This window comes from Ipomoea nil, unplaced genomic scaffold, assembly GCF_001879475.1.
Source record: "Ipomoea nil cultivar Tokyo-kokei standard unplaced genomic scaffold, Asagao_1.1 scaffold0317, whole genome shotgun sequence".
Lineage (NCBI taxonomy): Eukaryota > Viridiplantae > Streptophyta > Magnoliopsida > Solanales > Convolvulaceae > Ipomoea > Ipomoea nil.
This window is the reverse complement of record NW_017616745.1, coordinates 7,096,969-7,124,228: the sequence shown is the minus strand read 5'-3', so window position 1 is coordinate 7,124,228 and position 27,260 is coordinate 7,096,969. Positions and strand designations below refer to the sequence as shown.

Genomic DNA, 27,260 nt, shown 5'->3' with positions numbered 1-27,260 from the left:
TTTCCTCTAAAACTGTTATTGCACTAGTTAATTTTATGAAAAATTATGCCACAGGTCATAGTTATACATTCTTAAAATATTTACTTTTATGAATTTTTTTGATAATCTTGCGTTTATATATGCTAGGAAACAGAATGATACTTTGATAAATTTTGAAACACTAATTTAAAAATACACATTAGGCATGGGACAATTCACGCGATGCGCGTGTGATAACTAGTAGCTTAATATAATTGGATGAGAGAGGAGATTAATATGGAGAAAGCTTAATGCTTAAATTTCTTAATACACACACTCTTACATACACTCATTCTTCTTTACATTTGAAATGGAAAACAAAGCACTCTATTTTTAGTGACTAATATGTTACTAATCCACTAATTTTAGCAAACACACAAATGAAACTAATCCATAAATCTAACACACATCAAATCCAATTAATAACCACTTCATCACATTTTGACTTGTTACTAATCTATTAGTAATCACTCACAACATTTTGATCTGGTTTAATATAATAATAACACTGTTATTATAACATTGCCTCTCCTAAACCAAGTCCGAAATGTTAATCATTCTAATCGTTTTCTTCAATTTGAGGAATGATTCTGTCTTCAAAGGCTTTGTAAAAATGTTTGCAATTTGACAATCATTGGGACAATACTCAATAATGTTGAGCAATGTTGATTTGTTTTCCCGCGACATCTGGCAGATTCTCCACCTCTTTGGTTAGAGCCAGTCATGTTAAGAATGACTTGGCTTTTCAAAGCTTCTTCTGCTAGTGCTTCTGATTTTGACGCAATCCTGTCAATATGACTTTCTATCGACCTTTCAACTCTGCAATTGATAAGAGCTCGATCGGTATCATGTGACTCTGTTATTGAAGCCACCACCCTGTCATACTTCATCGACATTGTTCGATGAACTCTTTCAACCACTACACCATCTTTAATAGTGTCTCCATATAACCTCATCTTATTCACAAAATCAATAAGACGAGAGAAATACATATTTACCGTTTCTGTAGAGGTCATCTCACATCGATCATACAACCTTCTCAACACTGCAACTTGGACTTATGTGCCCGATCGACTCCTTTGTGTGACATCTTTAAGATGTCCCCAAGCTTCCTTTGTTGTTTCAACACCAGCTAAAAGCCCAAATATGGAGTAATCAACACCTTAGTGAATCTGTCCCAATGCCAATTGATCTCACCATATAGCGATTGCATAAGCTTCATCCGGCAGACCAGGATCAACAAAGATCCAAAGATTTTTAGCGTTCAAATGTGTGGTCATCATAATTTGGCAATAATTGTAATCGAGTTTCCCATCTAATTTTGGACCAGACCATACAACATTAAAATTCATTGCCATATCTCACTATAGGAAATATCTCAAGGTTGGAAGATTGACAGACTCTAATACCAATTGTAAGATATATTTAATGTAATATATCTTTATAGACTTCTGCTCAAATGCGGCCGCACCTTCCCGTGCAATCAGTGCGGCCGTTAGAAAAAGGCACCAATAGTGTTAACAAAAGGCACCAATAGTGTTAACAAAAGGCAACAATAGTTTTAGGAAATGCACAACAATAATGAAATGTACAAATACACCAAAAAACGCACAACACCCAAAAAAAAAAATGCACCATATCTTCCCACACCTAATTGTGCATTTTCGAACACTGTGTGGTGCTTTTATATATGCATACCTAATGTTGTGTTTTTGGTGATGGCTACCTAATTTGTGCATTCCCTAACATTGTTGGTGCATATTTGCATGACTATTGGTGCGCCGTACTGACCGCACGCACCTGAACTCTGTTCTATCTTTATATATATATATATATATATATATATATATATATATATATATATATATATATATGGAGGGGTTCTAGTGCGGTAATTTGCTCAGGTAGGAGAAAGCTTAAAGCTTGAACTTCTTAATGCACACACTCTCACATACATTGTTTCTTCTTTACATTTGAAATGAAAAAAAAAAAACACCCTATTTATAGTGACTAATATATGTCACTAATCTACTAATTTTAACAAACACACAAATGAAACTAATCCATAAACCTAACACACTTCAAATCAAATCCCATTAATAACCACTTCATCACATTTTGACTTGTTACTAATCCATTAGTAACCACCTCACAACATTTTGATTTGGTTTAATATAATAACAATGTTATTATAACAATGAGGGAAGAGATGAATGGCATGGCTGATGTATATAAAGAGAGGGAAGTATGTGGGAATTGAAGTGTATCATCATCCCATCATCATCATAAATAAATTAAAAACTGCCCGCATGGGTAGCTTAACTGGTCATAGAGGTGAAACTTTGAAAGAATGACCAGGGATCGAGTCTTACTAGCGACAGTGTGGGACCAACCTCTCAAAGTGAGGGGGGCTCTTTGTGCTAATAAAATAATTAGCAAGAGAGAATTGGAATATAATCACCGATGTCTATGATATTGTTCCAAAACTTCCGCCACCAGGAATCCCAGTTGGAGGCCCCCTATTTCCATTAATACCTTACCAAGATGTGGGAGTGGGTTTTATGTTTGAATCTAAAAAATCAGACTATCCCTATTTCAATTGTTTGAATAAAGTCTCCATGAAATTTCTACTTAATTATGAATGTGCTTGCTTTAATTTGAATAAGACAACCAGCCGGAGGCAACTAGCTAGCAGTGTGGCTGAATGCATATGTATATGTAAGATTTATTGTTTGTAGTTTATTGCTTGTTTGTTTAATTTAAAAGTGATTTTTTTTCATGCATATTTAGATATAAAATTATTCATCAAAATTTTGATGTCAATTCTTTCTTCATCTCGAGCTGAAGCACAAGAGAAGAGTCTCCGATCCGATAGGGTTCAGCGAAATCACAACAGTTTTGGGAGATGAGAGGAGAAGAAATGGTATGGTCGCGTGGATCTTATGGGTCGCAACAGTTTTGGGAGAATAACAAAGGTGGCGGGTTCAGCGAAATCACAACAGTTTAGACAGATTAAAGAAGACATACTTTTTTACTTTCCTGTCTTAGGCTAATCCCATTCCAGAAATTTTTCCCCTTTCTAAATGACATGGAAGAGAGATAATAATTTTTTATTCTTTTTTGATGCTGATGTGTATTGAAATGGGAGAGAGAATTTGCTAAAATATAAATAGGAGAGAGAATTTGCTAATGAGAAAAAAAGCTGCAAAAGTTGCTGAAAAGGACATACTGCAAAGCTTTTGATGTCTTTTTCATTTTTATTATTTCTTTTAATATTATTTTATTATATACAAAATTGATGACGTGGAAGTGGGACCCATTTTAGAAGGTGAGAGAAATTTTTGGGATAAGAATAGCCTTAGTTCTGTGACCTTTTCCTAGAGAAAGGGTCGAGGAAAGTCAACACAGGTTTTTTTTTTTTTTTTTTTTTTTTTTTTTAGAAATTGCAATCATTTTATTTAAAAAGGGTGGTTGTTACTGTTCATCTAGTTATGATTATGTCACCTTTGGAAGAATGATTATGTCACCTATGGAAGAATGATTATGTCACCTACTTCTTTTTTAACAATACACTACACTTGTTTGAAGAAGGGTAATCTAAAGTCATATTTCTTTGCACTTTTTTTTTTTTTTTTTTTTTTTTGTACTAGTGTTAGTTGTTACATATTGCATATTTAAATGTTCAACTTTAAAAATGAAAGTGGCAATAATGACGAAAATGCCACCATTTTTTTTAAAATCTTATTTGATCATATCCCTCCAATTTTTACAGCTGGATTTAATTGGTTCTTAATTTCCTCCTGGGGTGTGTTCTAATGGTGTTCTAATGGGATCATGAGCCTATATATATATATATATATATATATATATATATATATATATATATATATATATAGATATATATATATATATATATATATATATATATATATATATATATATATATATAATCACACACACACACAAAAGTTGTGCAAATATGCACCAACAATGTTAGGAAATAGACAACAATGAAATACATAAATACACAAAAAAATACACAACACACCCAAAAAATTGTGCATTTTTAAACAATGTGTAGTGCTTTTATTCATACCAAAGGGTGCTTTTTGGTGATGCGTAACTAATTTGTACATTTTTTTTGTGTGCATTTTCTAACATTGTTGGTGCATATTTGCATAACTATTAGTGTGGCCGCACCTGAACTCTACTATATATATATATATATATGAGTTTTGGTGCGGAAAATTGCTCAGGTGCGAACCTGCAGTTTAATCTGAGCCGTTGATCAAATCTAGATCAATAGCTCAAATTAATGAATATATTTTTTTACATGTGTCTTCAATTAATGAAGCAAACAGTAAAAAATGGCGCATCATAAGAAAGGAAAACAATGCACCTTAAGTAGGAAAAACAAAGTACCTTAAGAAGGAAAACAACGGATCTTAAGAAGTAAAAACACGCACCTAAAACATTATTAAACAGACGGACCTTAAAAAGAAAAACCACGCATCTAAAGTGAGAACTTGTTGACAAATTCAAACCATTGATCTGATCTTATGGATGGGAAATAAGTAAAACAAGTTGGGTTATTATCATAAATATTTAAAAGTTTTAAAATGAGGTGTGTGTCTGTGTGAGAACATGCAAGATGTTGATGCATGGGCGCAAGGCTCTTCCCCTCTATATAAAGAGAGGAGTGTGTAAGACTTCAATTCACTCCATCAGCAAATTAAGAAACACTGCTAAGTGCTAATTACATTTAGAAAAGAAAAAATAATGGAGAGCAGTGTACTCACAAAAAAAAGAAAAATGGAGAGCATTGCTCAGAAATGGAGAGCTTTGAGTGGCGATGAGAACTGGGAAGGGTTACTGGATCCTTTGGATTCTCATCTTCGCCACTACCTCATTCACTATGGTTCAATGATTGGAGCAGTATACGACTCCTTCATCAGTGAACCAACTTCTAAGTATGCCGGGCTAAGCCGCTACGCCAGCAAAAACCTCCTTGAAGCGACTGGGCTTGAGAAAGCAAATCCTTTCAAGTATAATCTAATGCTCATCTCTTTACCTTTCCTAGTCCCTCTTTTTTTGGTCTCAAAAAAACAATACATTTTGAAACAATTTCATAATTATATATGCATCAATGCAAAGGGTAGTTCAAAGGCAAATTGTGGGGACGATAGTAACAATTTTCTTTGGCCAGCTCCTGTGTCGTGTCTCTAAGTGGAGAATATATATATATATATATATATATATATATATATAACTAAGTACTTTTATATTATGTAAATTTGATTAGGTACGATATCACCAAGTACTTTTATACTCCTTCAAGTATGATCGGCGGAGGACAAGGAGGATATCTTGTCCAATCAGTACGAGAAGACGCAGTGATGAAAGGGTCAAATTGGGGTGGATATGTTGCTGTAGCCACTGACAAGGGGAAGGAGGTTTTGGGACGGAGAGACATTCTGGTCGTTTGGAGGGGAACAGAAACCACGGCGGAGTGGATTGAGGATTTCAGAATCCACATGGTCAAACCTCAGATCATCTTTCCCCAGGATAATGGTTCCCTCGTCCATAGAGGTTGGTACAAAATGTATACCTCTACCAATAAAGATTCAGAGCTCAACAGTAAGAGTGCCAGGGACCAGGTATGCCGACCTACATGTTTAACCAAATATAGAAATATTTTTATCACTACTAAAAATTCTGAAATTTTCGACCACTTGAAAATGATCTTAAATCAAGTCGAAAGCCTTGTTCCGATCACTTTTGGTATCTGGAAAAACCCTTGTTGCTATTTCCGACCACTTTTTGCCTTCAACTTCATTTAAGATCACTTTCAGGTCGGAAATTCAATAATTTCCAGTAGTGTATATTTACAAATTATTAAACCAAATAGGACCATAACCTTATTTAACCACTTCAATTCATAGGTTCGAGAAGAAGTTTTCAGGCTACTTGATCTGTACAAGAACGAGGAAGTGAGCATAACTGTGACAGGACACAGCCTGGGCGCATCACTGGCAACACTAAATGCAGTTGACCTAGCTGCCAATCCACTCAATAACACTAACACCGATGTTCTCGTCACAGCATTCTTGTTCGCAAGCCCCAAAGTGGGAAACGAGAGTTTCAAGAAGGCTTTTTCCCAGCTGAAAAACCTCCGAGCTCTGCGTGTCGTCAACTATGGGGATCTTGTGCCAAATGTGCCATACTTGGCTGTTGAAGCCGGCACTGTTTTTCCCCTCATACGCTACCATGACGTGGGAGTCAAATTTGATATAAACGCTTCAAAATCAGACTATTTACAGCCGCCTAAAATGAAGAAGATCTTAACGTGGCATGGTCTGATGATTTACCTGCATGGAATCGATGGGTTTCAAGGGCCAAATGGAGGATTTGAACCGCAAGGATTTTTTGATATCGCTCTAGTCAACAAGTATGGAAACATGCTGAAAGTTGAGAAATGCCAGGTTCCAACCAAATGGTGGGCTGAAAAAAACAAAGGAATGGTTCAGAAAGATGATGGTAAGTGGATTCTTGATGATCACGACGACGCAGAGGATGTTGTGTGTGCATAAACCCTTTCATGGTGGGATTCTATTGATATGATTTTAATAAGGTATGAATAAAGTTTGTTTGTGTGTGTGTTGTTTAATTAAGCTAGCTAGGGGACTATAATGTCACCTATAATAAGTTGTTCATCTACGTTGTACGTGTAGTGTTGCCTTTCCTGTTTTCCAATGCCATTATTGGCAAACTTGCATTGTACTGCTTTGCTTTGTGTGATCGAATGAATAAAGTATTTGCTCGTGTTTTATTAAAACTTGAAAGACGTACTTCAAGTCAGTGGGGGCAAATTTTATTATCGTCCACATTTTATATACGTGGTAGTTTCATTACAACACAGTTAAAGTATCATTTGATATAATTACGTACACTTTCATTCGACAATATACACTTAATATCTTAGACATGTTATTGAGTTATTATTTTTTATACATACTAAATCTAGAGTTTAGACATCTCTAACTACGAAACTAATCTGATTCGACTTCTTCACACTGCTGGGTCCACCTGAAAGTGGTTTTGCAAGCAACACATAGACAAATAGGAAAACACATGTTAGCACGAAGCTAAGTATAACCACACTCAACCCTGTAAAGCATTCTAGCATTTACTTTGAAAACATTTGCTTTCTTTATAAACAATAACTCATCTCAAATCATCTTTAGATCTAACACATACTTTCTAGATGCTTGCACCCTATTATATCAGCTGACATACTCAAATATATATAAGATTTTTCACTTAGATTTATCAACATATAAGCTTCTCAAATAACTTATCAAACAATTCATACTTACAGATAGGATCATGCTTATAAACCACATAACAGGTATTCTCATGCTTTCATATTCTCATCTCATAATTTGATAAACAAGACTTCTAAAACAACAAAACGATCATAAATGAACATTCTCATTATGTACTCTCATGCGATACTTTACTAAATTGCAATCTTGTGCTATGCTATAATCATACTCATGTGCAATCTCGTGCAAAGCTGTAATCATATGCAATCTCGTGCAATACTATAATCATACTCATATGCAATCTCGTGCAATACTATAATCATACTCATATACAATCTCGTGCAATAATATACTCATACTCGTATGCAATCTCATGCAATACTATAAACATACTCATTTGCAATCTCGTGCAACAATATACTCATACCTATATGCAATCTCGTGCGATAATGTACTCATACTCATATGCAATCTCATGCAATACTATAAACATACTCATATGCAATCTCGTGCAACAATATACTCATACTTATATGCAATCTCGTGCAATAATATACTCATACTCATATGCAATCTCGTGCAACAATATACTCATACTCATATATATGCAATCTTGTGCAACAATATACTCATACTCATATGCAATCTCGTGCAACAATATACTCATACTCATATATATGCAATCTTGTGCAACAATATACTCATACTCATATATATGCAATCTTGTGCAACAATATACTCATACTCATATGCAATCTCGTGCAATAATATGCTCATACTCATATGCAATCTCGTGCAATAATATGCTCATACTCATATGCATTCTCGTGCAATAATATGCTCATACTCATATGCAATCTCGTGCAACAATATATATATATATATATATATATACTTATACACTCTCTTTATAAAAATATATTACTTTCTGTGGAGGTCTCTTTCTTACTTTTGAGTCTCTCTTGACTCGCTTTCTTTCTCTTGAGTCTCTTGACTCACTTACTTTCTCTTGAGTCTCTTTTGACTCGCTTTCTTTCTCTTGAGTCTCTTTTGACTCTCTTTTTTCTCTTGAGTCTCTTTTGACTCTCTTCTTTCTTTTACTCGTAGACGGCTTAGGATTTCACTGATGCGTGAATTACCCCATCGGGAACGGCATAAATCCGACCCGATATCTCCTACCATTTAAGGAATCAATCTCGTGGTTCTATCTCTGTGGAATCAGGTATCGAACTATTAGTGTGCACACCCCCTAACCAGGATTCCAAGCCTGGCGGGCAGTTTCCAACCTCATAACATGGAAATACGCCGCGTTACATATACTAGGACTGCAATGTCCATAAATATCTCCCGAGAGGACATAGTCCAAATGGTATCCTCCAAAACCTCACTGATATAGATAATACATAAATATATCTCTCATGCATCAATCTCATGCATGCAACAACTCTACTATTTCTCAATGCATCAAAGAATGATATACCACATGCTTATGGTGTTTGAATATTCTTTGGCTCACGTTGGCCCCTTATGCATTTTTGAAATATGACACATGTGAAATGTCAAAATGCTCTATAACATGCTTCTAAATCATGTATAAAATATCATGAAATACTTAAGAATATAATGTCATGCTCGGTTTGTAACATAGCAAATTCTATACATTCTATCAACAAAATATGCTTCATTTCTCATTGATCAAATATCACCATTTAGTCATGCTTTCATAATAAATCATATTCTCAAATGATCATGCTTACTTACTCAATAAAAACATCATTAGATCACATAGTCAAATAATTCTTCATATACAGTAAACTAGCAAATATATACTCTGTGTAGCAAATCTTCAATAAAACCTTCATAACATACTCATTTTTAATCCAAATTCAACGAAATTAAAACCAAAACGTGCGTCGAGACGGTCCCGAAGATCTGAGCCACAAGGGCCCGTAACACTCGGCCCGAACGACACGTAGCTGAGCCACAAGGGCCCGGCTACTATACAGATTCTTCTCAGAATCAAAGTCAGGGACCTAAGACGGGACTCCTCATGGTCTGCCCCATATACCCCGCTGCTCCACCAGGACTAGGCGGTGACCCTCTTCTAGGGCAGTGCCCTAGTCCCATGCCACCACGGCTCTAGCCGGCGGCCCTCCTGATGGGCCGCGGCTAGGGCCGTTAGTCTGATCTGGTGCACACTGTGTGTGCACCAGAAGGCTTTCTCATATGCAAAACTCAATCCAAACATGTCCAAAACAATCTCATGTCAACAACTCACAAATAAATACTATATCACTTCTAAGCATAAACACAACAAAATCTCATAGATTCTCCTCATTTCTACTCAACATAAAGGCTTCACAGAGCCAAATTTTAAAGAGGGAGTCCATGGGGTTATACCTCTTGTTGTCTCTTCTTCTTGTATGGATTCCTTCTTCTTCCCAACTCAACCACTACCCCCTTCACCACCTAAATGTCTCAAGCTAGCCAAACAACAACACTTAAGTGGAGAACCTTAGAGATTTGAAGCTAAAGAGGAGAAACTAGATGAACAAAGGATGAAAATGAGCCTAAAACTTACTGTGTTTCTTCTTTCTCTCTTGCTGAGCTCTACCTAGGGTGGGAAGACAAAAAATGGAATCAGGAGGAAAGGTTGGTTTTCTATTGCTTATATATGGGTTCAAAACCCTAGAAGGATACTCAATGATTGGTTGAGGGCAAAGTAGTAATTTTTGGGGTAGTTCTAGCAAAGATCAGACAAGGGGAAAATGCTCTTTTTGGTCCACCTTGCAACATGAACCATAGACTAGAAATGCTATTTTAAATACTTTGGGGTGGAAAATGAATTTTCTCAAAAAGCTATTTAGATGAACCCTTGTTTAAAATCTTTTTGAATTCTCCCGGTCTCACTCAGATAAATTTCTCGATTTAAATCTTGGTACGCGAAGTACCCGAAAATTTAGGAATTTTCGAAATAGAATCAATTTTGGTGTCGAATTAATTTAAAATGTGACGAAAATAATTTATTCAAACACCAATTATTCGTAAAAAAATTTAATGGAGTGAAAATGGCTATTTCGAAATTTCTTAATACCGGATTTATAAAATGAAATTTTGGGTTGTTACATTTTGCATCTAGAAAACCATTGTCATGTAAAATCTCCAAGTTATATTTTCTTTGACATAAATTGAGGCCCTTAGTAGACCTGTAAGCTTCAATGCCCAAGAAGAAATTCATCTTGCCAAGATCCTTGATTTTAAAAGAAGAATCTAGCATCTGTTTAAGCCTTTGTATCTGAATTGAATCATTTCCTGCTATAAGGATATCATCCACATAGACCAATATGGCAATGAAGGAGCTGTTTATGTTTTGGTGAAGAGGGAAGGATCAGCAACAGACTGTTGGAAACCATCAATCTGTAATGCCCTAGTTAGCTTAGCATTCCATTGCCTACTAGCTTGTTTTAGGCCATATAGAGACCTAAGTAACTTGCATACTTGACTAGGCTTGTTTCCTTCAAATCCTGGAGGTAAAACCATATACACTTCCTCATCAAGATCTCCATGCAAGAAGGCATTGTTGATGTCAAGTTGTTGGATATCCTAACCTTTAGCCATTGCCATAGCTAAAAAGGTTTTGATAGTGGTCATTCTTGCTACTGGGGAAAAATTTTACATGTAGTCCACTCCTAGTTGTTGAGTGTACCCTTTTGCCACTAATCTGGCCTTGTACCTCTCAATAGATCCATCAGCTTTGTGTTTTACTTTGTAGGCCCATCTACACCCAATAGGTGACTTCCCTTGAGGCAGATCTACTAAAGTCCAGGTATTGTTTTGAACTAAAGCCTCTATTTCAGACTGCATTGCCTTCCTCCACTGCTCATGTTGAATGGCTTCATTGTAGGATTGTGGTTCATGTGTGGATGTGATAGAGGCTACACAGGGTGTGGAGGGCCCTTGGGGTTGGAGATTCAACCTTATCGTACCAGCATTTGGCCCTGTCTGCTGAGCTATTGAGTCACCCTGATTTATTACATCCTCCCAAATGCTCTGTCTGTCGGGGTTTAGGAGGCCCTTAGGGTTGGAGATTCAACCTTTTGGGAGAAGAAGCTACTATGATACATAGGGAAATAAATTTATTACTTCTTTCATTACTTGACGTTTGTCTTAATACTAACGGATAGTAAAAAAATAGAAATAATTATCAAATAGGCCATTGAACTACACACGATAATGTAATTAGGCGACTAAACATAGAAAACTTAAAATTGGGTCCCTAAACTTACCAATTTCATGCAATTCTTCCCATTTACAAGTTTCAACCAGGTCATCCCAATTGGAAGAATTGCATGAAATTGTTTAGTTTAGGGACCCAATTGTAGGTTTTTTAGGTTCAGTGGCCTAATTGCATTATTGTACGTGTGCAGTTCGATGACCTATTTGACCCTTATTCCTACAAAATATAATTCCTTTGTCTCATTTTACTATCATGTTTATTATTTATTGGTCAAGTCAACTCTTTCTTCTTTACTTATTTTCTTTAATATTTTTAATTATTTTTAAATTTGATTTTTTTGTGTGTTTAATAATACTTTTAATATAGCTTTTAAATATATAAATTTTATATACTAATACTAAACTTTTTTTTTTGAAACCAACCATAGCGATTGTATTAATGAATCATCGAAGCAATAGAGTCAGGAGGGATAACATCCCAATACATAGAGTGATCCTGAGAAAAGGCTAACGAAGCTAAGGTATGTGCATGTAAATTAACATGTCTAGTAACATAATTGAGAGAGAAAAAATTAAACGAAGCCATAGATAGTCTGCAGTGGTCTGTCACGACCCCAGCATAGGACAAGATAGCTGACGAGCTGTGGTGTAAAGCGCTCTGCAATTCTGAACAATCTGTGAGAAGATCCACCATCATGACATTCATTTCCCTTAACCAGGACAAGGCTTCCTTACAAGTCGCATCCTCTGCCATAAGAGGTGAGAAGCAGACGGGTAGCTTGCCACTTGTTGCTGTGATAAAAGTTCTGTCCGTGGCTAGGAGGACCGCTCCATATGTTGACTCGCCGGAAGATGGTTTGTAGCCTGCGTCGACATAGCAGCGCGGCCGTGCATAGAGTGCGGGGGAGGGCGCCACTGCCGGCTCGTGGTTCTGGTTGCGCGGTCGGGTCTGACCGAATGCATGTAGGGATGCCATGGCCTGCCGCCGGACGACGTTGGGGTGCAGCAATGATATGTCCCATACTGCCGCATTTCGGCTCCTCCAAAGATGGTATAGTACGGCCACCATTAATCCATTGTGCTCCTCCGTCAATACTGCCAACACACCCATAAGCCATAAGGGAAAAGAATCTACTACAATATTCGTGATAGGTAATTATGCAACATCCCAAACACGTCTAGAATAATTGCAAAGTACTAGAGCATGCATAACATTTTCATGAGCCAAGCCACACATTTGGCATGTAGGATCCACTTCTACCCTCTCTAAAATTAAGTTATTAGTAGTAGGAAGGATATCACAAACTGCCCTCCATAAAAAAATCTTCCACTTGGAAGGAACCTTTAATTTCCATATAGTTGCCCATTTATCAAAAGCACCCGGGGCATGCACATAATCACCAACAAGATTCCTATAGGCATTCTTTATCGAATATATTCCCTTGGGGTCGCCAAGTCAATACCATGAGTCCTCATAATCCGGGCTTACAGTGATTCTAGATATCCTGGCCACATCCTCTGGGATAAATAAATCAAAAAGGATGTGTGGATCCCAAGTATTAGTCTGCTGATCAATTAATCCAACTACCAAGGCATCTCTTAGTTCCATGGGCATTTCTATCTGGACCAGAGGACTAGGATCATTAGGTAACCATGGATGTCCCCAAATTAGGGTTGCTTTACCATTACCTATTCTTCTTCGCACGCCAGCAATAATAGTATCATGTGCTGCCATAATACTCCTCCAGCAATAACTTGGGCAATTTCCTATAGTTGCATCCACAAAAGAAGTATTAGGATAATACCGTGCCTTATAAACTTTCGCAACCAGAGAGTTGGGATTTGTGAGGAAACGCCAAGCCTGCTTTCCCAGCATTGCCAAATTAAAATTCCGAAAGTCCTTAAAACTCAATCCACCCTACTTCTTATGAATACATAATTTATCCCAAGCTTTCTAGTGAATTTTTCTTTCTGTTCCACTTCCCCTCCAATACCTGTTCATGGTTCTCTCAATAGACAAACAAACAGAGTCAGGCAGCAAGAAAATACCCATCGTAAAGGTAGGCATAGATTGAGCCACACTTTTTAATAAAACTTCTTTACCAGCCTGCGAGAGCAGCTTCTTATTTCATGCCCCAATCCTCTGCCTAATTTTATCCTCCACATAAGAAAAGACTGCCCTTTTAATCCTACCCACAAACGAAGATAGACCAAGATATTTTCCAACGTTGGGGGCTTGTTCCACCTGCAAACAACTCGCCACAGCCAGCCTATCCGCCCCCTGTGTATTTATGCTAAAACAGATATTAGAGTTATGAAAATTAACCATTTGACCAGAAAACTTCTCATAGCATATCTAGCATTGCTTAATCACAGTGGCCTCCTAAACATTCGCCCTAAAGAACAACAGACTGTCATCCGCGAAAAACGAGTGCAAGATAGGGGGGGGGGGGGGGAGGGCACCCCTAGCCACCCTACATCCATGTATAGAGCCTGCTATCTGAGCTTTCTGCAACAATAACGATAACCCTTCCGCACAAATAATAAATAAATAAAGGGAGAAGGGATCTCACTGTCTGAGACCACAAGTGGGTGTTATTCGGCCACTTGTGACACCATTCACAAGAATATTATATTCGACAGTGGTTACACACAGCATAATTAATTTGACCCATCGTTCATCAAAACCCATCACCATCAACATCCTCTGCAAGAATTGCCACTCCATTCTATCATAGGCTTTTGCAATATCCAACTTTAAAGCACCCCAACCTGTGGCCCCACATTGTTTCCTATTCAAAAAATGACTGAACTCCGCAACTAAAAGAATATTATCTGTGATAAGTCTACCAGGAATAAAAGCACTCTGAGATTCTGAGATATCCCCCATGAGTGGTTTCATCATGTTAGTTATCATCCTAGCCATAATTCTGTATAAAACATTCCCTAGAGCTATTGGCCTCATATCAGCAACCCTTTCATGCACAGTTTTTTTCGGGATTAAAATCACATTAGTATCATTTAAACCATCAGAGAATGAAGCAGTATTTAAACAATTCAAAACAAAAGCTGACACATCACCCCCAACAACATCCCAGAAGTGCTGATAAAAACCCGGATTCATTCCATCCGGCCCCGGTGCTTTATTAGGGAACATAGAAAACAGAGCAGCCTTGACTTCCTCAGGCACAAAAGGACGTAACAATGTATTATTTTGTTCATGCGACACCCGAGTGGAAAAATCATCAAATAAGGGGTCTTCACACACAGAAATTCCAGAGGCAAAGATAGTAATAAAATAATCCAAGACTACCCGGTTCATAGCCTCACCCTCCAGGCCTCCACCCATATTCCCGCATCATTCATAATTCTAGAGACATATTTCTTTTTCTTACGAGCAGAAGCATACCTGTGATAAAACCATGTGTTGGCATCTGCACCACGAAGCCAATGTTGCTTGGCTCGCTGTCTCCAGAACACATCCTCCTGGGCCTCTAACTACCTCACCTGATCCTCTAATCGTTGGAATTCGGCCAATGCAGCGGGATCCCTAGGATCTCTGATCTCATCTTGCCTCTTGCGAAGTTGTTTCATTCTATCACCAAACTTATGGAAGTGCTCTCCCACCCCCCCCCCCCCCCTCCCATCTCACTAAACGATTTCCACACTGCTACGAACAATTCAGCAACCCATGAGACCTCCCGCCCTGTCAAGCAGTCTCAACCACCTCCCTACAGCCGTCATCATGGAGCTAGGTCATTTCGAACTTAAAACCCCTCGGCCCCCCACCCCTCTGCATGCATGACGCATTAATGTTGAGGAAGAGAGTCGAGTGATCCGAAGTACGCGTTTTAGAATATTCTCGACCAAAGCTCCACCATTCATATCACACCAACGAGGCGTAGCTAAGATTTTGTCCAATCGTTCCTCTATCCATCCCTCCGTCCCCTGACTCTTTTCCCAAGTGAATTGGTGGCTCCTCATCGGCAACTGTAGTAAACCACAACCATCTTCAGTCCCCCCCAAAGCCGCGTAGGAGGCTATTCGGATGTGGATTCCCCCACCCCCCCCTCCCCGCCCCTCTTCTCGTGTTGAAACAGAAGGTCATTAAAATCCCCCACCACTATCCATGGAAGGACAGATCTGCCACTCAACACCTGTAAAAGTTCCCACGACTCCCTTCTTCTATGCCTCTCCGAAAAGCCGTAAAAACCTGTCATACGCCACATCAGTCCACTCGCATGGCTCACCTCCACATCCACATAGTTTTTCGAGTAACTTAATAAACGCGCAGTGTTATTCTTTTTCCAAAACAGAGCTATTCCACCACTCAGACCCGTACTATCAATGTAAAACAGACCTTCAAAACCAAGACGAACACGGAGACGTTCTGCATGTACACGTCCCACCTTAGTTTCCATTAAAAACACAAACTCGGGCTTCTTACGGGAAACCGGGTCCTCAACTTCCCGAACTATTCGTGGATTGCGCAAGCCACGACAGTTCCAGCTTAACGTACTCATGATGAGGGGGGGGGGGGGGGGGGGGGAGGTCTGGGAACCAGAAAACTAGTTTTTTGGAACCTCGGTCATAGTAATATCTTCCCCTTGCCTTTCCGTCCTCCCACCACTACACGACAGCTCCTCACGCCTTCTCTTTGCAACCACCATCACCGGGTTATCGGCGTCAACTTCGACGTCCGCCGCTACTGACGTATCCGTAGCCAGCTCCACTCCGGGCACCCTTTCCACCGTCACAACCCTCGGCTTCCCTTCTAGCGGTAGCAACCAACTTTCCCCTACCGCCCTAGGCCCACGACGGAAACCAGCGCGCATCTCCGCAGAGTACGGGTAGTCATCGACAGACAACGTAGATTCCCGTGCTTGCAAACAGAATTTATAGATCAGAGATGGCCAAGCTTGCCACAAAAGAAACAGAAGTTATGCAGACATTCATACTTGAACCCTACCCAACATGTCGATTTATCCCGCTTCATAAACCTCATTCTTCGACGCAGGGGTTTGTCAACTGGAATTGCAACTCGAATACGGTAAAAATACTAAACTTAATATGATGAAAACTTTAGTCAAGTTTCGTTAACATAATCAGACACATAAATTGGAACGAAAAGAGTAATATATAAAATAATAAATGTCAATTATTTCATAAATTTAGGTTTTCCATTTGATTCACTAATATTTTGACAGCAGAAGATTGAATTGTCTGGAAAATCCGGAAAGGTATGTATGATAATGACAATAAAATTGAATGGAATTGAATAAAATTGAATAAAATCTCAAACGCCGTAAACGCTGCTATGGTGTATAATGGCTTCTATTTTGGATTTATCACTATTAGATGTTCAAAAGCAACATTCTTTTTTTTTTTTTTTTTTTTTTTTTTTTAAACCAACCAAACACCAAATATATTAAGAAAACATAATGTCATTACATAAGGGAGTAGAAATAAAACGAGGAATATAGTCAAAACACTCATATCTGTCCTCCCCAATATTACGAAGCGCACAAGTATGAGCAATCATATTGCCACTACGAGGCACAAAACGAAAGGAAACCATAGGCATAAGACGAAGCATTTCCCGAATTTCTTCAACAATCAAACCAAATGATGTGATATTCGTCCCTGCCCTGACATTTTATATTTTTTCATATTTGACCTCTTATTATTTGACATTTTATAATTTTTCATGAATTGTAATTTCTAAATATCTTGAATTAAGTTTTGTTATTGGTGTACATCATATAATGGGACTAAATGCTCTTGAGGCACAACTCAATTGGTCAATCAATCCAAAATAAGTTCATAAAGTTTGTTTTGCTAGCACTCGTAGAGTACATATTGAGTTTAAATCTTATGAAGGTAAAAAGAAAAAATGAGGTATGAAGTTGACTTTATTTTGATCTATAAACATTTTGGGGCTTGTGAACTATTTGATGTATATTCCACGATTATATCCTCCATCTGCTTTTAAAATAAGAGCGGTGAAATATTCTTAATTTTGGATTTAAACTTATAAAATGGACGGAATGATTATTTGTTTGAAACATTTGCCATAAATACAATTGGAACTCTTTATCCAACATCGTTCTTATGTTCAGATCAGCTGTTAGCCACAAGATTTCAATATAGGTTTTTTTGTGGTTACTATACAATTAAAACGGATAGAAAGTTGGGTATTATCACCTAAATTTTAAATATGATAAGATCGTATTGGTACGTATGTGAACAATAAAAAATGGATTGACTTTTGTGTAACTAAACCTAACTTTTAAATGTGTGATATTTCACTATCAAGTGCTTATCATTACATTAAAAATTTCAATGTTTATAATGTAATTCACACTTGTAACCTACTCTAATACCACTTGTTAGGATCAAGCACTTAACACTACACCAAGAAAAATTACAGCTAATAGTCAAGTTGCAACTTTATTTCTGTAGACTTGCATATCAATCAACGTCAAGCAAGATGCTGGATTCGATGTTCCAAGCCTCTACGCATCATGATATGACGGTGTTTTTTTTTATATCTGTTTATTTTTTTTAGTCATAATAGACCGTAATCAAAATAATAAAGGCGCCAAATGAGTGGAGTATGATTCTCGTACTAGAATGTTATGAGTTCCATTCTTGTTAATATTATCTTTGTCAAGCATGTCACACATGGTCTTCTTAGTGCAATTTGCATCACTCTCCTGCGTGGTTTGCTGGTTACTAAACAGGAGCATGGTTTAACCAGTGCACGCCCTCAAGTAGTAATTGTGGACCGAAATTCCCTAATAATAATAATAATAATAATAATAATAATAATAATAATAATAATAATAATAATAGTGAAACAAAAAGTGAAAGTATATATAGTATCGTGATTAAATTGTGTTTGAATGAAAACTTGCAGCACAAATAAATAAATAAATCAAATATATATATATATATATATATATATATATATATATATATATATATATGGAATGTGCGTGAAATGTCAATATATGAATTGTTTCTTTATTCGTTTTTTTCGAGTCTTTTCGTTACATTCACTTACAACAAGAAACAACCACCAGTGTTTGGTGCAGCACCTACATTTTGTTGTATTCTTCTTTGTTTCCTTGGTCTTTCGTTCTGTCATATTCCTAATAACTTATCCAATTACAACGTATTAACGGCTAATTCACCTTTCTTTTATCAAATCTTAGAGACATGGTCTAATCATGAGGGTAGTATTTTATCATGGTGTCGGATCCTAAGTTTTTATGGATTCCTTCTTTGTTACGGGTATATATATATATATATATATATATATATATATATATATATATATATATATATAGAGGAATAAGGGTCAAATAGGCTATTGAACCGCACACAATAATGCAATTAGGCCATTGAACTCAGAAAAGTAACAATTAAGTCCTTAAACTAACCCATTTCAAACAATTTGTCTAAAATTTACAAGTTTTCCCCCTTTCTAACAAGTCACCCAATTTAAAATATTTTTTAAAAATAATTTTTTTTTAAAAAATAATTAAAATAAACTAAAATTAAAAAAAAAAAAAAAAAAAAAAAGAAAAAAGAAAAAAACTTCATCTCCGCCGGAGACGAAGATACCTTCTTCTCCATGGCTGGAGATGAAGAGTCTCCTCGTCTCCATGGCCGGAGACGAAGAGTCTCTCGTCTCCGGCCATGGAGACGAGGAGATTCTTCGTCTCCGGCCATGGAGACGAGGAGACTCTTAGTCTCCGGCCATGGAGACGGAGGTATCTTAATCTCCGGCCATAGACGAAAAAGGTTGCCTCGTCCGGCCGGAGACGAAGATACGTTCTTCGTCTCCGGCAGTTGACGACTTTTTTTTTTTTTTTGTTTAATAAATAATTTTAGTTTATTTGAATTAATTTTTTTAAAAAATTATTTTTAAAATATATTTTAAATTGAGTGACTTGTTAGAAAGGGGAAAACCTATAAATTGGACAAATTGTTTGAAATGGGTTAGTTTAGAGACTTAATTGTTGCTTTTTTTAGTTCAATGACCTAATTGCATTATTCTGTGCGTTCAGGTGCGAATAGGTGCCCAGGAGAGAAATGCAAACCAATTAGCGCGCGTCACGTGTCAACATTCATTGATCGGGTGTACCTACTTTCACCTACAAGTGCACCTACTTTCGCCTGCAAATGCATGTAGTTTTTGCCGGCATTCATTGATCGGGTGCACCACCTTTCACCTACAAGTGCACCTACTTTCTTCTGAAAATGCATGTAAATTTGCTTTGTTAACATTCATTGATCTTAGTTCGTTCTGTTTGGCATTGTTTTTGTTCTTGCGGGGAGTTCAGCGGGTAATAGTACCCGTGAAAACCACCCGCAAACATTCATGCACCCAGGTGCAACTACTTATAACTATAGGTTCACTTAGTATTGATGCTCAGTGTAAATTTTACTTGCACATATAATACATTTTACATGCACTTCGATGTTCAATTATTTATGAAAATGCCACCACGTTTTTTTGTTAAATCAGTGTTTCTCATCTATTAGATCTGGACACGTGGGCGGATATCAGATATTCGCATATTTGCACCTGGGCGCTCCATTCGCACTAGAGTGCAATTATATATATATATATATATATATATATATATATATATATATATATATATATATATATATATATATATATATATATATATATATATATATAAATATAAAAGAGCGCTCATATGCGGCGGGGTCTTACCGTGCGGCGGTGCGGTCAAAATCCTGAATACACCAACAGTGTTAACAATATGCACCAACAGTGTAATAAAAACACACCACAATGAAATGCAATAAAACATCACAAAATACACAACAGACTCAAAAAAATGCACCATATAACTCACCACCCCCAATGGTGTATTTCCGAACAGTATATGGTGTTTTTACTCACACCTAATGGTGAGTGTTTGGTGATGCAGGGCTCTGTTTACTCTGTTTTATGTGGTGTATTTTCCTAACGTTGATGGTGCATATTTGTTGAACTATTGGTGTTGCTGCACCGTAAGAAATAACCGCACTGTAAGACACTGCCGCACCTGAACCTGCCTATATATATATATATATATATATATATATATATATATATATATAGAGAGAAGAGAGAGAGAGAGAGAGTAGGGTTCCAAAGAGAACACTTGCTTAGGTGAGAACGTGAGAACAAATTGTGTGCATCCATCTAATATTTTTTAATTGTGTAGATTAGATTAAGTATGTGCGAACGCGAATTAAATATGTGCAAACACACTTAATTCGCGTTCACACACACTTAATCTAATCTAGACCATTAAAAAATATTAGATGGATGCACACGATTTGTTCTTGTGTTCTCACCTAAGCAAGTGTTCTCATATGATCCTAAATATATATATATATATATATATATATATATATATATATATATATATATATATATATATATATATATATATATATATATATATATATATATATATATATATACCTTAGTTCAATTACGGCCGCGTCTTAACGTGCGGTCAGTCCGACCACACCAATAGTTATGCAAATATGCACCAATAGTGTTAGGAAACGTACAACAAAAAAAATATATAAATAAACATCAAAAAACGTACCATTAAGTATGCATCAGGAAAAAAAAAGCACCATTAGATATGCATAAATGCACCATACAGTGTTTGGAAATGCACAATTTGATGCTGGGAGGTATGGTGTATTTTTTTCGGGGTGTTGTGCGTTTTGTGATTTATTTGTGCATTTTTCTAATACTATTGGTGTCTCTATTAACACTATTGGTGCCTTTTTTAAGCGACCACACATTAAAGCGCGGTCGCATTTGAGCAGAGGTTTAGGATCAGGTGCACATGCCATTTCCCGTGCGAAAATGCGGTTTGTGCACTTGAAGGCTCAAACCCATGCACTTGAAGGTAAAAAAAATTACATTCGAAGGCAAATAGATGTGCAATTGATGCAATTTATGGTACCAAAAAGGGAGGTTATTCAACTTAAGTGTTATTAAACCAATTACCCATACAAATCGGTTGTAAATCTCACAAATTACGTTAGAAATTTAGTTATATGTTATTGAAAAGAATGCACAAGATATAACAAATACTGTCCAGAAGTTGTGCACTTGAAGGCAAAGAAACATGCACTTGAAGGCATAAAATTGTGCACTTGAAGGCAAAGAAACATGCACTTGAAGGCATAATACTATGCACTTGAGGGCAAAAAATCTGCACCGAAGGAAAAATAGGGTTCATTTGAATGCTTAGTTTTTTTTTTAAAAAAAAATTTTACACAATAGTAAGACACAGATACACTTGTAGGCATTAAATTGAGCACTTGAAAGCATAAAGAGGATCACTAGAAGGCAAGGGAGAGAAAAAAAAAAAAGGAAAAATTTGAAGAAAATTAATAATGCACTCTTAGAAAGGAAAACATGCACTTGAAGACTATAAAATATGCACTTGAAGGCCAAAAGATTTGCACTCAAAGGCACAAAGATGTGCACTCAAATGATAAACTAAGTACAGAAATAAAAGTGATGCACTCGAAGAAGGACAAATGTGCACTTGAAGAAGGAAAAATGTGCACTCGAAGAAGGACAAATGTGCACTCGAATACAAAAACAAGCTGACTTATTTACTCAAAATTACAAATATGCCACCGCGCGTTTTTTAATATATATATATATATATATATATATATATATATATATATATATATATATATATATATATATATATATATATATATATATATATATATATATTCTCAAATGAACGTGTTTTGAAATTAAAATAATACTTTATTGTTACTATAATGAACCTATTATAGGTATAAAATGAAATTAAATATCTGAGACATAAAGGCTCTATTTGGCAAACCTAGCTGAAAAACTATAAGTTAAGAGTTGAAAGCTGAAAAGTTATAAGCTCGGAGCTTAAAACTGGAGAGCGGTTAAGCTAGCTGTTATGATTGAAAGTGTTTGGTAAAATTAGCTTTTTGATAAGCTGATAAATGTAAAAAGACTAAAAAAGACATCTTCATAAAATTTAAATTAGTTTGTTTACATATTAAAATTTAACATTTTGTTTTTTTTTTTTTTTTAAAAAGTAACATTTTGAAATAAAACTATTAGCATAATCATGATCTAGCATCTCATAATGAAGTAGCAATATTATTGCAAAACTCATAATAATAATAATAATAATAATAATAATAATAATATTTGCTGTGAAAGTTGGAAATAAAGGAGAAGAGAAAAAGATTTTAATTGGGAAGGGTAAATTATGTCATTTTTTAAAAATAATAAGGATAAAGATGGAAAAAAAGTTAGGAAGCTAGGAGCTTATTTTGAAACGCTACCGTAGGTAGCGTTCTAAAATAAACTCTTATTTTAAGCTAGAGGCTTATTTTGGGAACATTACCAAACAGAGCTTATAGCTTATTAGTAACTTAAAATAAGCTATAAGCTCCTAAATAAGCTCTACCAAACAGAGCCAAAGTGTAATTAAAATAATATTCTAATGTTACTATAATAAATCTAGTACCTTTAAAAATAATAATAATAATAATAAATCTAGTGTGTGAAAAATGAAACTAAAACAAAACTCATATGATAATTCACGTTTCTACTTAATTGAATCATTGCCAATAGTTAAATTTCCCAATTTTAAGGCCATTAATATATGTACTAATGTACATATTTATAAATAATATAGAGTTAATTTCACTAGAGGTCCCTTGTCATTGATGGTAATTCTAAATTTAATCTCAGATTATCGTTTTTGTCATTTTACATCCCAGACTATTATTTTTTAGACACTTTTAGTCCTTCTCATGATTTTTTCGATTTTTAGTAAGGGCATTTTCGTCTTTTCATATTTTTTTCTTTTGTTATTTTTTTTATTTCAACCGATTTAATTGGTTTAGAACTTTAGGTAACCTATGATTTTTAGTAACCATATTTTTCAATCGATTTTTAGTAAAGTCCTAAACCAATTAAACCGGTTGAAACTGGAAAAATAACAAAAAATATGAAGAGACAAATGCCCTTACTAAAAATAGAAATAGTCATAAGAAGGACTAAAAGTGTCCAAAAAATGATAGTCTGAGATGTAAAATGACAAAAACAATAGTTTGAGACTAAATTTAGAATTACCACCAAAGACAAAGGATCTCTGGTGGAATTAACTCTTTTTTTTTTTTTGAATTCTACTGGCTCTATTACAATGTAGTATCTGTTCATATACTTTCTCAACCTACTGAAACACAAAGAACAAATAACGCCTCCACCAAAGACAAAGGATCTCTTGTGGAATTAACTCTTAAATATACACCAACCCCTATTTGTTTGTAGAAAGTTAATGACGTTTAATGTAGCAACAATTGTTGAACTTTTATTTGTGTTCATATATTGAATGCATTGTGGCAATTTATATCATGGTCCTCATGGACCATATATGATCCACATAGCATTATGGACCATGGATTGAAATTAAATAACGAGGTACAAGATTTCATAACACTAACACACAAAAAAAAAAATACAACACAAGACGCATAGCATAGCATTATAGACCCAATTGAATTGAAAAGACGAGGTACATAATTTAATAACACAAGACACAAAATATAAAAATACAAGCTACTAAGCTAGACACATACACATGTTATATATTTACTTATTTTTCAAATCTGATTTAGCTAGGTACATAATTTGTGTTCATAGGTACAAAATTTCACAACACAAGATACAAAATTCATAACATAAGACATAATTACTAATTTGTTTCAGGTACAGAATTCATACTCGTAAAATACAGAATTTCATAACGCAAGACACAAAATGTCATAACACAAAACACAAACACATGAACCAAGGTCCATAGTGCAATGTGAACTCTGGTCCATGGTATAACAATTGATGCTTTGGTGTTCTTTGTGAATACATTTATTTGGCAACTTATATGGTGGACCAGGGTTCACATAACAATGTGAATCCTGGATCAAAATGACGTCATTTTGAAATTTAAGCTTTTAACCGATTTTGTAGTTTCATGTTTCTTCTGTTTCAAAACAAATTTTAATTTATTTTAGGTACAGAATCAATACTCTAATTAAGGTACATAATATAATAACACCGGACACAAAAAACTCACCACACAAAACACATGCAAATGTTATATATTTACTTAATTCTCAAATCTGTCTTATTTACGTACATAATATATATGTAAAATAAGACATATAATATGTTGTGTATTACACAACTACTAATCTATTTCATGTACAGAATCCATACACTTAAAGTATAAAATTGTATAACATGAGACACAGAAACGCATAACACAAGACAGATAGACATGGTTGTTCGCATGTTCTCATCTAAGGAAGTGTTCTCATCATATGATCTGAATATAGATGTGTGTGTCAGAGAGAGCACAAGATGTTGATGCATGTCTCTTCCCCTCTATATAAAGAGGGGAGTGTGCAACACTTCACTCCATCAGCAAAGAAACACCCCTAAGTGCTAATTACATTCAGAAAAAAAAAATAATAATAAAAAAATGGAGAGCATTGCTAAGAGATGGAGAGTTTTGAATGGGAGTGACAACTGGGAAGGGTTACTAGACCCTTTGGATTCTGATCTTCGCCGCTACCTCATTCACTATGGTTCAATGATTGGAGCAGTATACGACTCCTTCATCAGTGAACCAACTTCTAAGTATGCCGGGCTAAGCCGCTACGCCAAGAAAAGCCTCCTTGAGGAGACTGGGCTTGAGAAGGCAAATCCTTTCAAGTATAAACTAATACTCATCTCTTTACCTTTCCTAGTCCCTCATTTTTATTTTTTTTGGTCTCAAAAAACAATGGAAACAATTTCATAATTATATATGCATCAATCCAAAGGTTGCTCAAGTATCAAATGAGCTTCTTTGTAGGAATGACCAACGGGATAACTAGAGTTTAATTTTCACAAGTGATAACTCTTCTAGGGTCAGATTTTGTGTCTCTAAGTGGATTAGTCGGGTGGACCCAGACCGTTAAACAGACAGAAAAACACCTGGAACACCTGATATATATATATATATATATATATATATATATATATATATATATATATATATATATATATATATATATATATATATATAACACTTTGTAAATTTGATTAGGTACACTATCACCAAGTACTTTTATACTCCTTCAACTACATGCGGAGCCCATCATGGAGGATATCATGTCCAATCAGTGCGAGCAGACGCAGTGATGAAAGAGTCAAATTGGGGTGGATATGTTGCTGTTGCCACCGACAAGGGAAAGGAGGTTTTGGGACGGAGAGACATTCTGGTCGTTTGGAGGGGAACAGAAACGAGGTCGGAGTGGATTGAGGATTTCAGAATCCCCATGGTCAAACCTCGAATCATCTTTGCCCAGGATAATGGTTCCCTCGTGCATAGAGGTTGGTATGAAATGTATACCTCTACCAATCAAGATTCACACCTCAACAGTAATAGTGCCAGGGACCAGGTAATACATACATACACACTACTGGAAATTATGAAATTTCCGACCACCTGAAAGTGATCTTAAATCAAGTCAAAAGCCTTGTTCCGGCCACTTTTGGTATCCGGACAAACCTTTGTTGCTATTTCCGACTACTTTTTACTTTCGACTTTGGTGGTCGGAAATTCCATAATTCCCAGTAGTGACATGTTTAACCTAATATTTTAAAACCAAATGGTTTCATATTTAACTACTTCAATTCATAGGTTCGAGCAGAAGTTTGCAGGCTACTTGATCTGTACAAGAACGAGGAAGTGAGCATAACTGTGACAGGACACAGCCTGGGATCATCACTGGCAACACTAAATGCAGTTGACCTAGCTGCCAATCCATTCAACAACACCGATGTTCTTATCACAGCATTCTTGTTCGCAAGCCCCAAAGTGGGAAACGAGGGTTTCAAGAAGGCTTTTTCCCACCTGAAAAACCTCCGAGCTCTTCGAGTCGTTAACAATGGGGATCTTGTGCCAATGGTGCCATTCTTGGCTGTTGAAGCCGGGACTATTTTACCCCTCATAGCCTACAAAGACGTGGGAGTCCAATTTGATATAAACGCTTCAAAATCAGAGTATGTAAAGCATGATAAGTTGAACGTGTTAATGTGGCATGGGCTGATGATTTATCTGCATGGAATCGATGGGTTTCAAGGACCGAAGGGAGAGTTTAAACCACAAGGGTGTTTTGATATCCCTCAAGTCAACAAGTATGGAGGCATGCTGAAAGTTGAGAAATGCCCGGTTCCAACTGAATGGTGGGTCGAGAAGAACAAAGGAATGGTTCAGCAAGATGACGGTACCTGGATTCTTGATGATCACGAGGCAGACCATGTTGTGTTCGCATAAATTAAACCCTTTCATGGTGGGATACTATTGATATGATTTTAATAAGGTATGAATAAAGTTTGTTTGTGTGTTAGTTGTTTAAGCAAGGGAACTATAATGTCACATATATGTTGTTCATCATCTACGTTGTGCGTGTAGAGTTGCCTTTCCTGTTTTCCAACGCCATTATTGGCGAACTTAATTGCATTGTACTGCTTTGTGTATGTGAATAAATAAAGTATTTGCTTGTGTATTA

At 36.1% G+C, this 27,260-nt stretch overlaps 3 protein-coding genes and 1 long non-coding RNA gene across 4 annotated transcripts; 2 read left to right on the top strand and 2 right to left on the bottom strand.

Annotated features, from left to right (window-relative positions):
• Window positions 1-257: 257 nt before the first annotated feature.
• Window positions 258-2,212, bottom strand: LOC109171363. Its single transcript, XR_002052590.1, has 2 exons — window positions 2,090-2,212; window positions 258-417 (listed from the first exon to the last, which is right to left on the bottom strand). It is a non-coding gene; the product is annotated as an uncharacterized LOC109171363 (long non-coding RNA).
• Window positions 2,213-4,758: 2,546 nt separating this feature from the next.
• LOC109171358 (phospholipase A1-II 1-like) lies at window positions 4,759-27,260 on the top strand. Its single transcript, XM_019320439.1, has 4 exons — window positions 4,759-4,773; window positions 25,164-25,416; window positions 25,793-26,147; window positions 26,390-27,260. The coding sequence occupies exons 2-4, from the start codon at window positions 25,184-25,186 to the stop codon at window positions 27,023-27,025; spliced, it is 1,224 nt and encodes a 407-aa protein (XP_019175984.1). The 5' UTR covers window positions 4,759-4,773; window positions 25,164-25,183; the 3' UTR covers window positions 27,026-27,260.
• LOC109166895 (phospholipase A1-II 1-like) lies at window positions 4,831-6,608 on the top strand. Its single transcript, XM_019315797.1, has 3 exons — window positions 4,831-5,063; window positions 5,321-5,675; window positions 5,961-6,608. Exons 1-3 carry the CDS (start codon window positions 4,831-4,833, stop codon window positions 6,606-6,608), a joined length of 1,236 nt encoding a protein of 411 aa, XP_019171342.1.
• LOC109166887 (uncharacterized mitochondrial protein AtMg00310-like) lies at window positions 13,036-13,455 on the bottom strand. The gene has a single exon (XM_019315789.1). It carries the CDS (start codon window positions 13,453-13,455, stop codon window positions 13,036-13,038), a length of 420 nt encoding a protein of 139 aa, XP_019171334.1.

Bases quoted from the DNA above. Each gene is read 5' to 3' on its own strand.
- LOC109166895 (XM_019315797.1), top strand. From the start codon at position 4,831: ATGGAGAGCATTGCTCAGAAATGGAGAGCTTTGAGTGGCGATGAGAAC. The intron at 5,064-5,320 runs GTATAATCTAAT...AAATTTGATTAG, and splicing joins GAGAAAGCAAATCCTTTCAA to GTACGATATCACCAAGTACT. The intron at 5,676-5,960 runs GTATGCCGACCT...TTCAATTCATAG, and splicing joins GTAAGAGTGCCAGGGACCAG to GTTCGAGAAGAAGTTTTCAG.
- LOC109166887 (XM_019315789.1), bottom strand. From the start codon at position 13,455: ATGCTGGGAAAGCAGGCTTGGCGTTTCCTCACAAATCCCAACTCTCTG.
- LOC109171358 (XM_019320439.1), top strand. From the start codon at position 25,184: ATGGAGAGCATTGCTAAGAGATGGAGAGTTTTGAATGGGAGTGACAAC. The intron at 25,417-25,792 runs GTATAAACTAAT...AAATTTGATTAG, and splicing joins GAGAAGGCAAATCCTTTCAA to GTACACTATCACCAAGTACT. The intron at 26,148-26,389 runs GTAATACATACA...TTCAATTCATAG, and splicing joins GTAATAGTGCCAGGGACCAG to GTTCGAGCAGAAGTTTGCAG.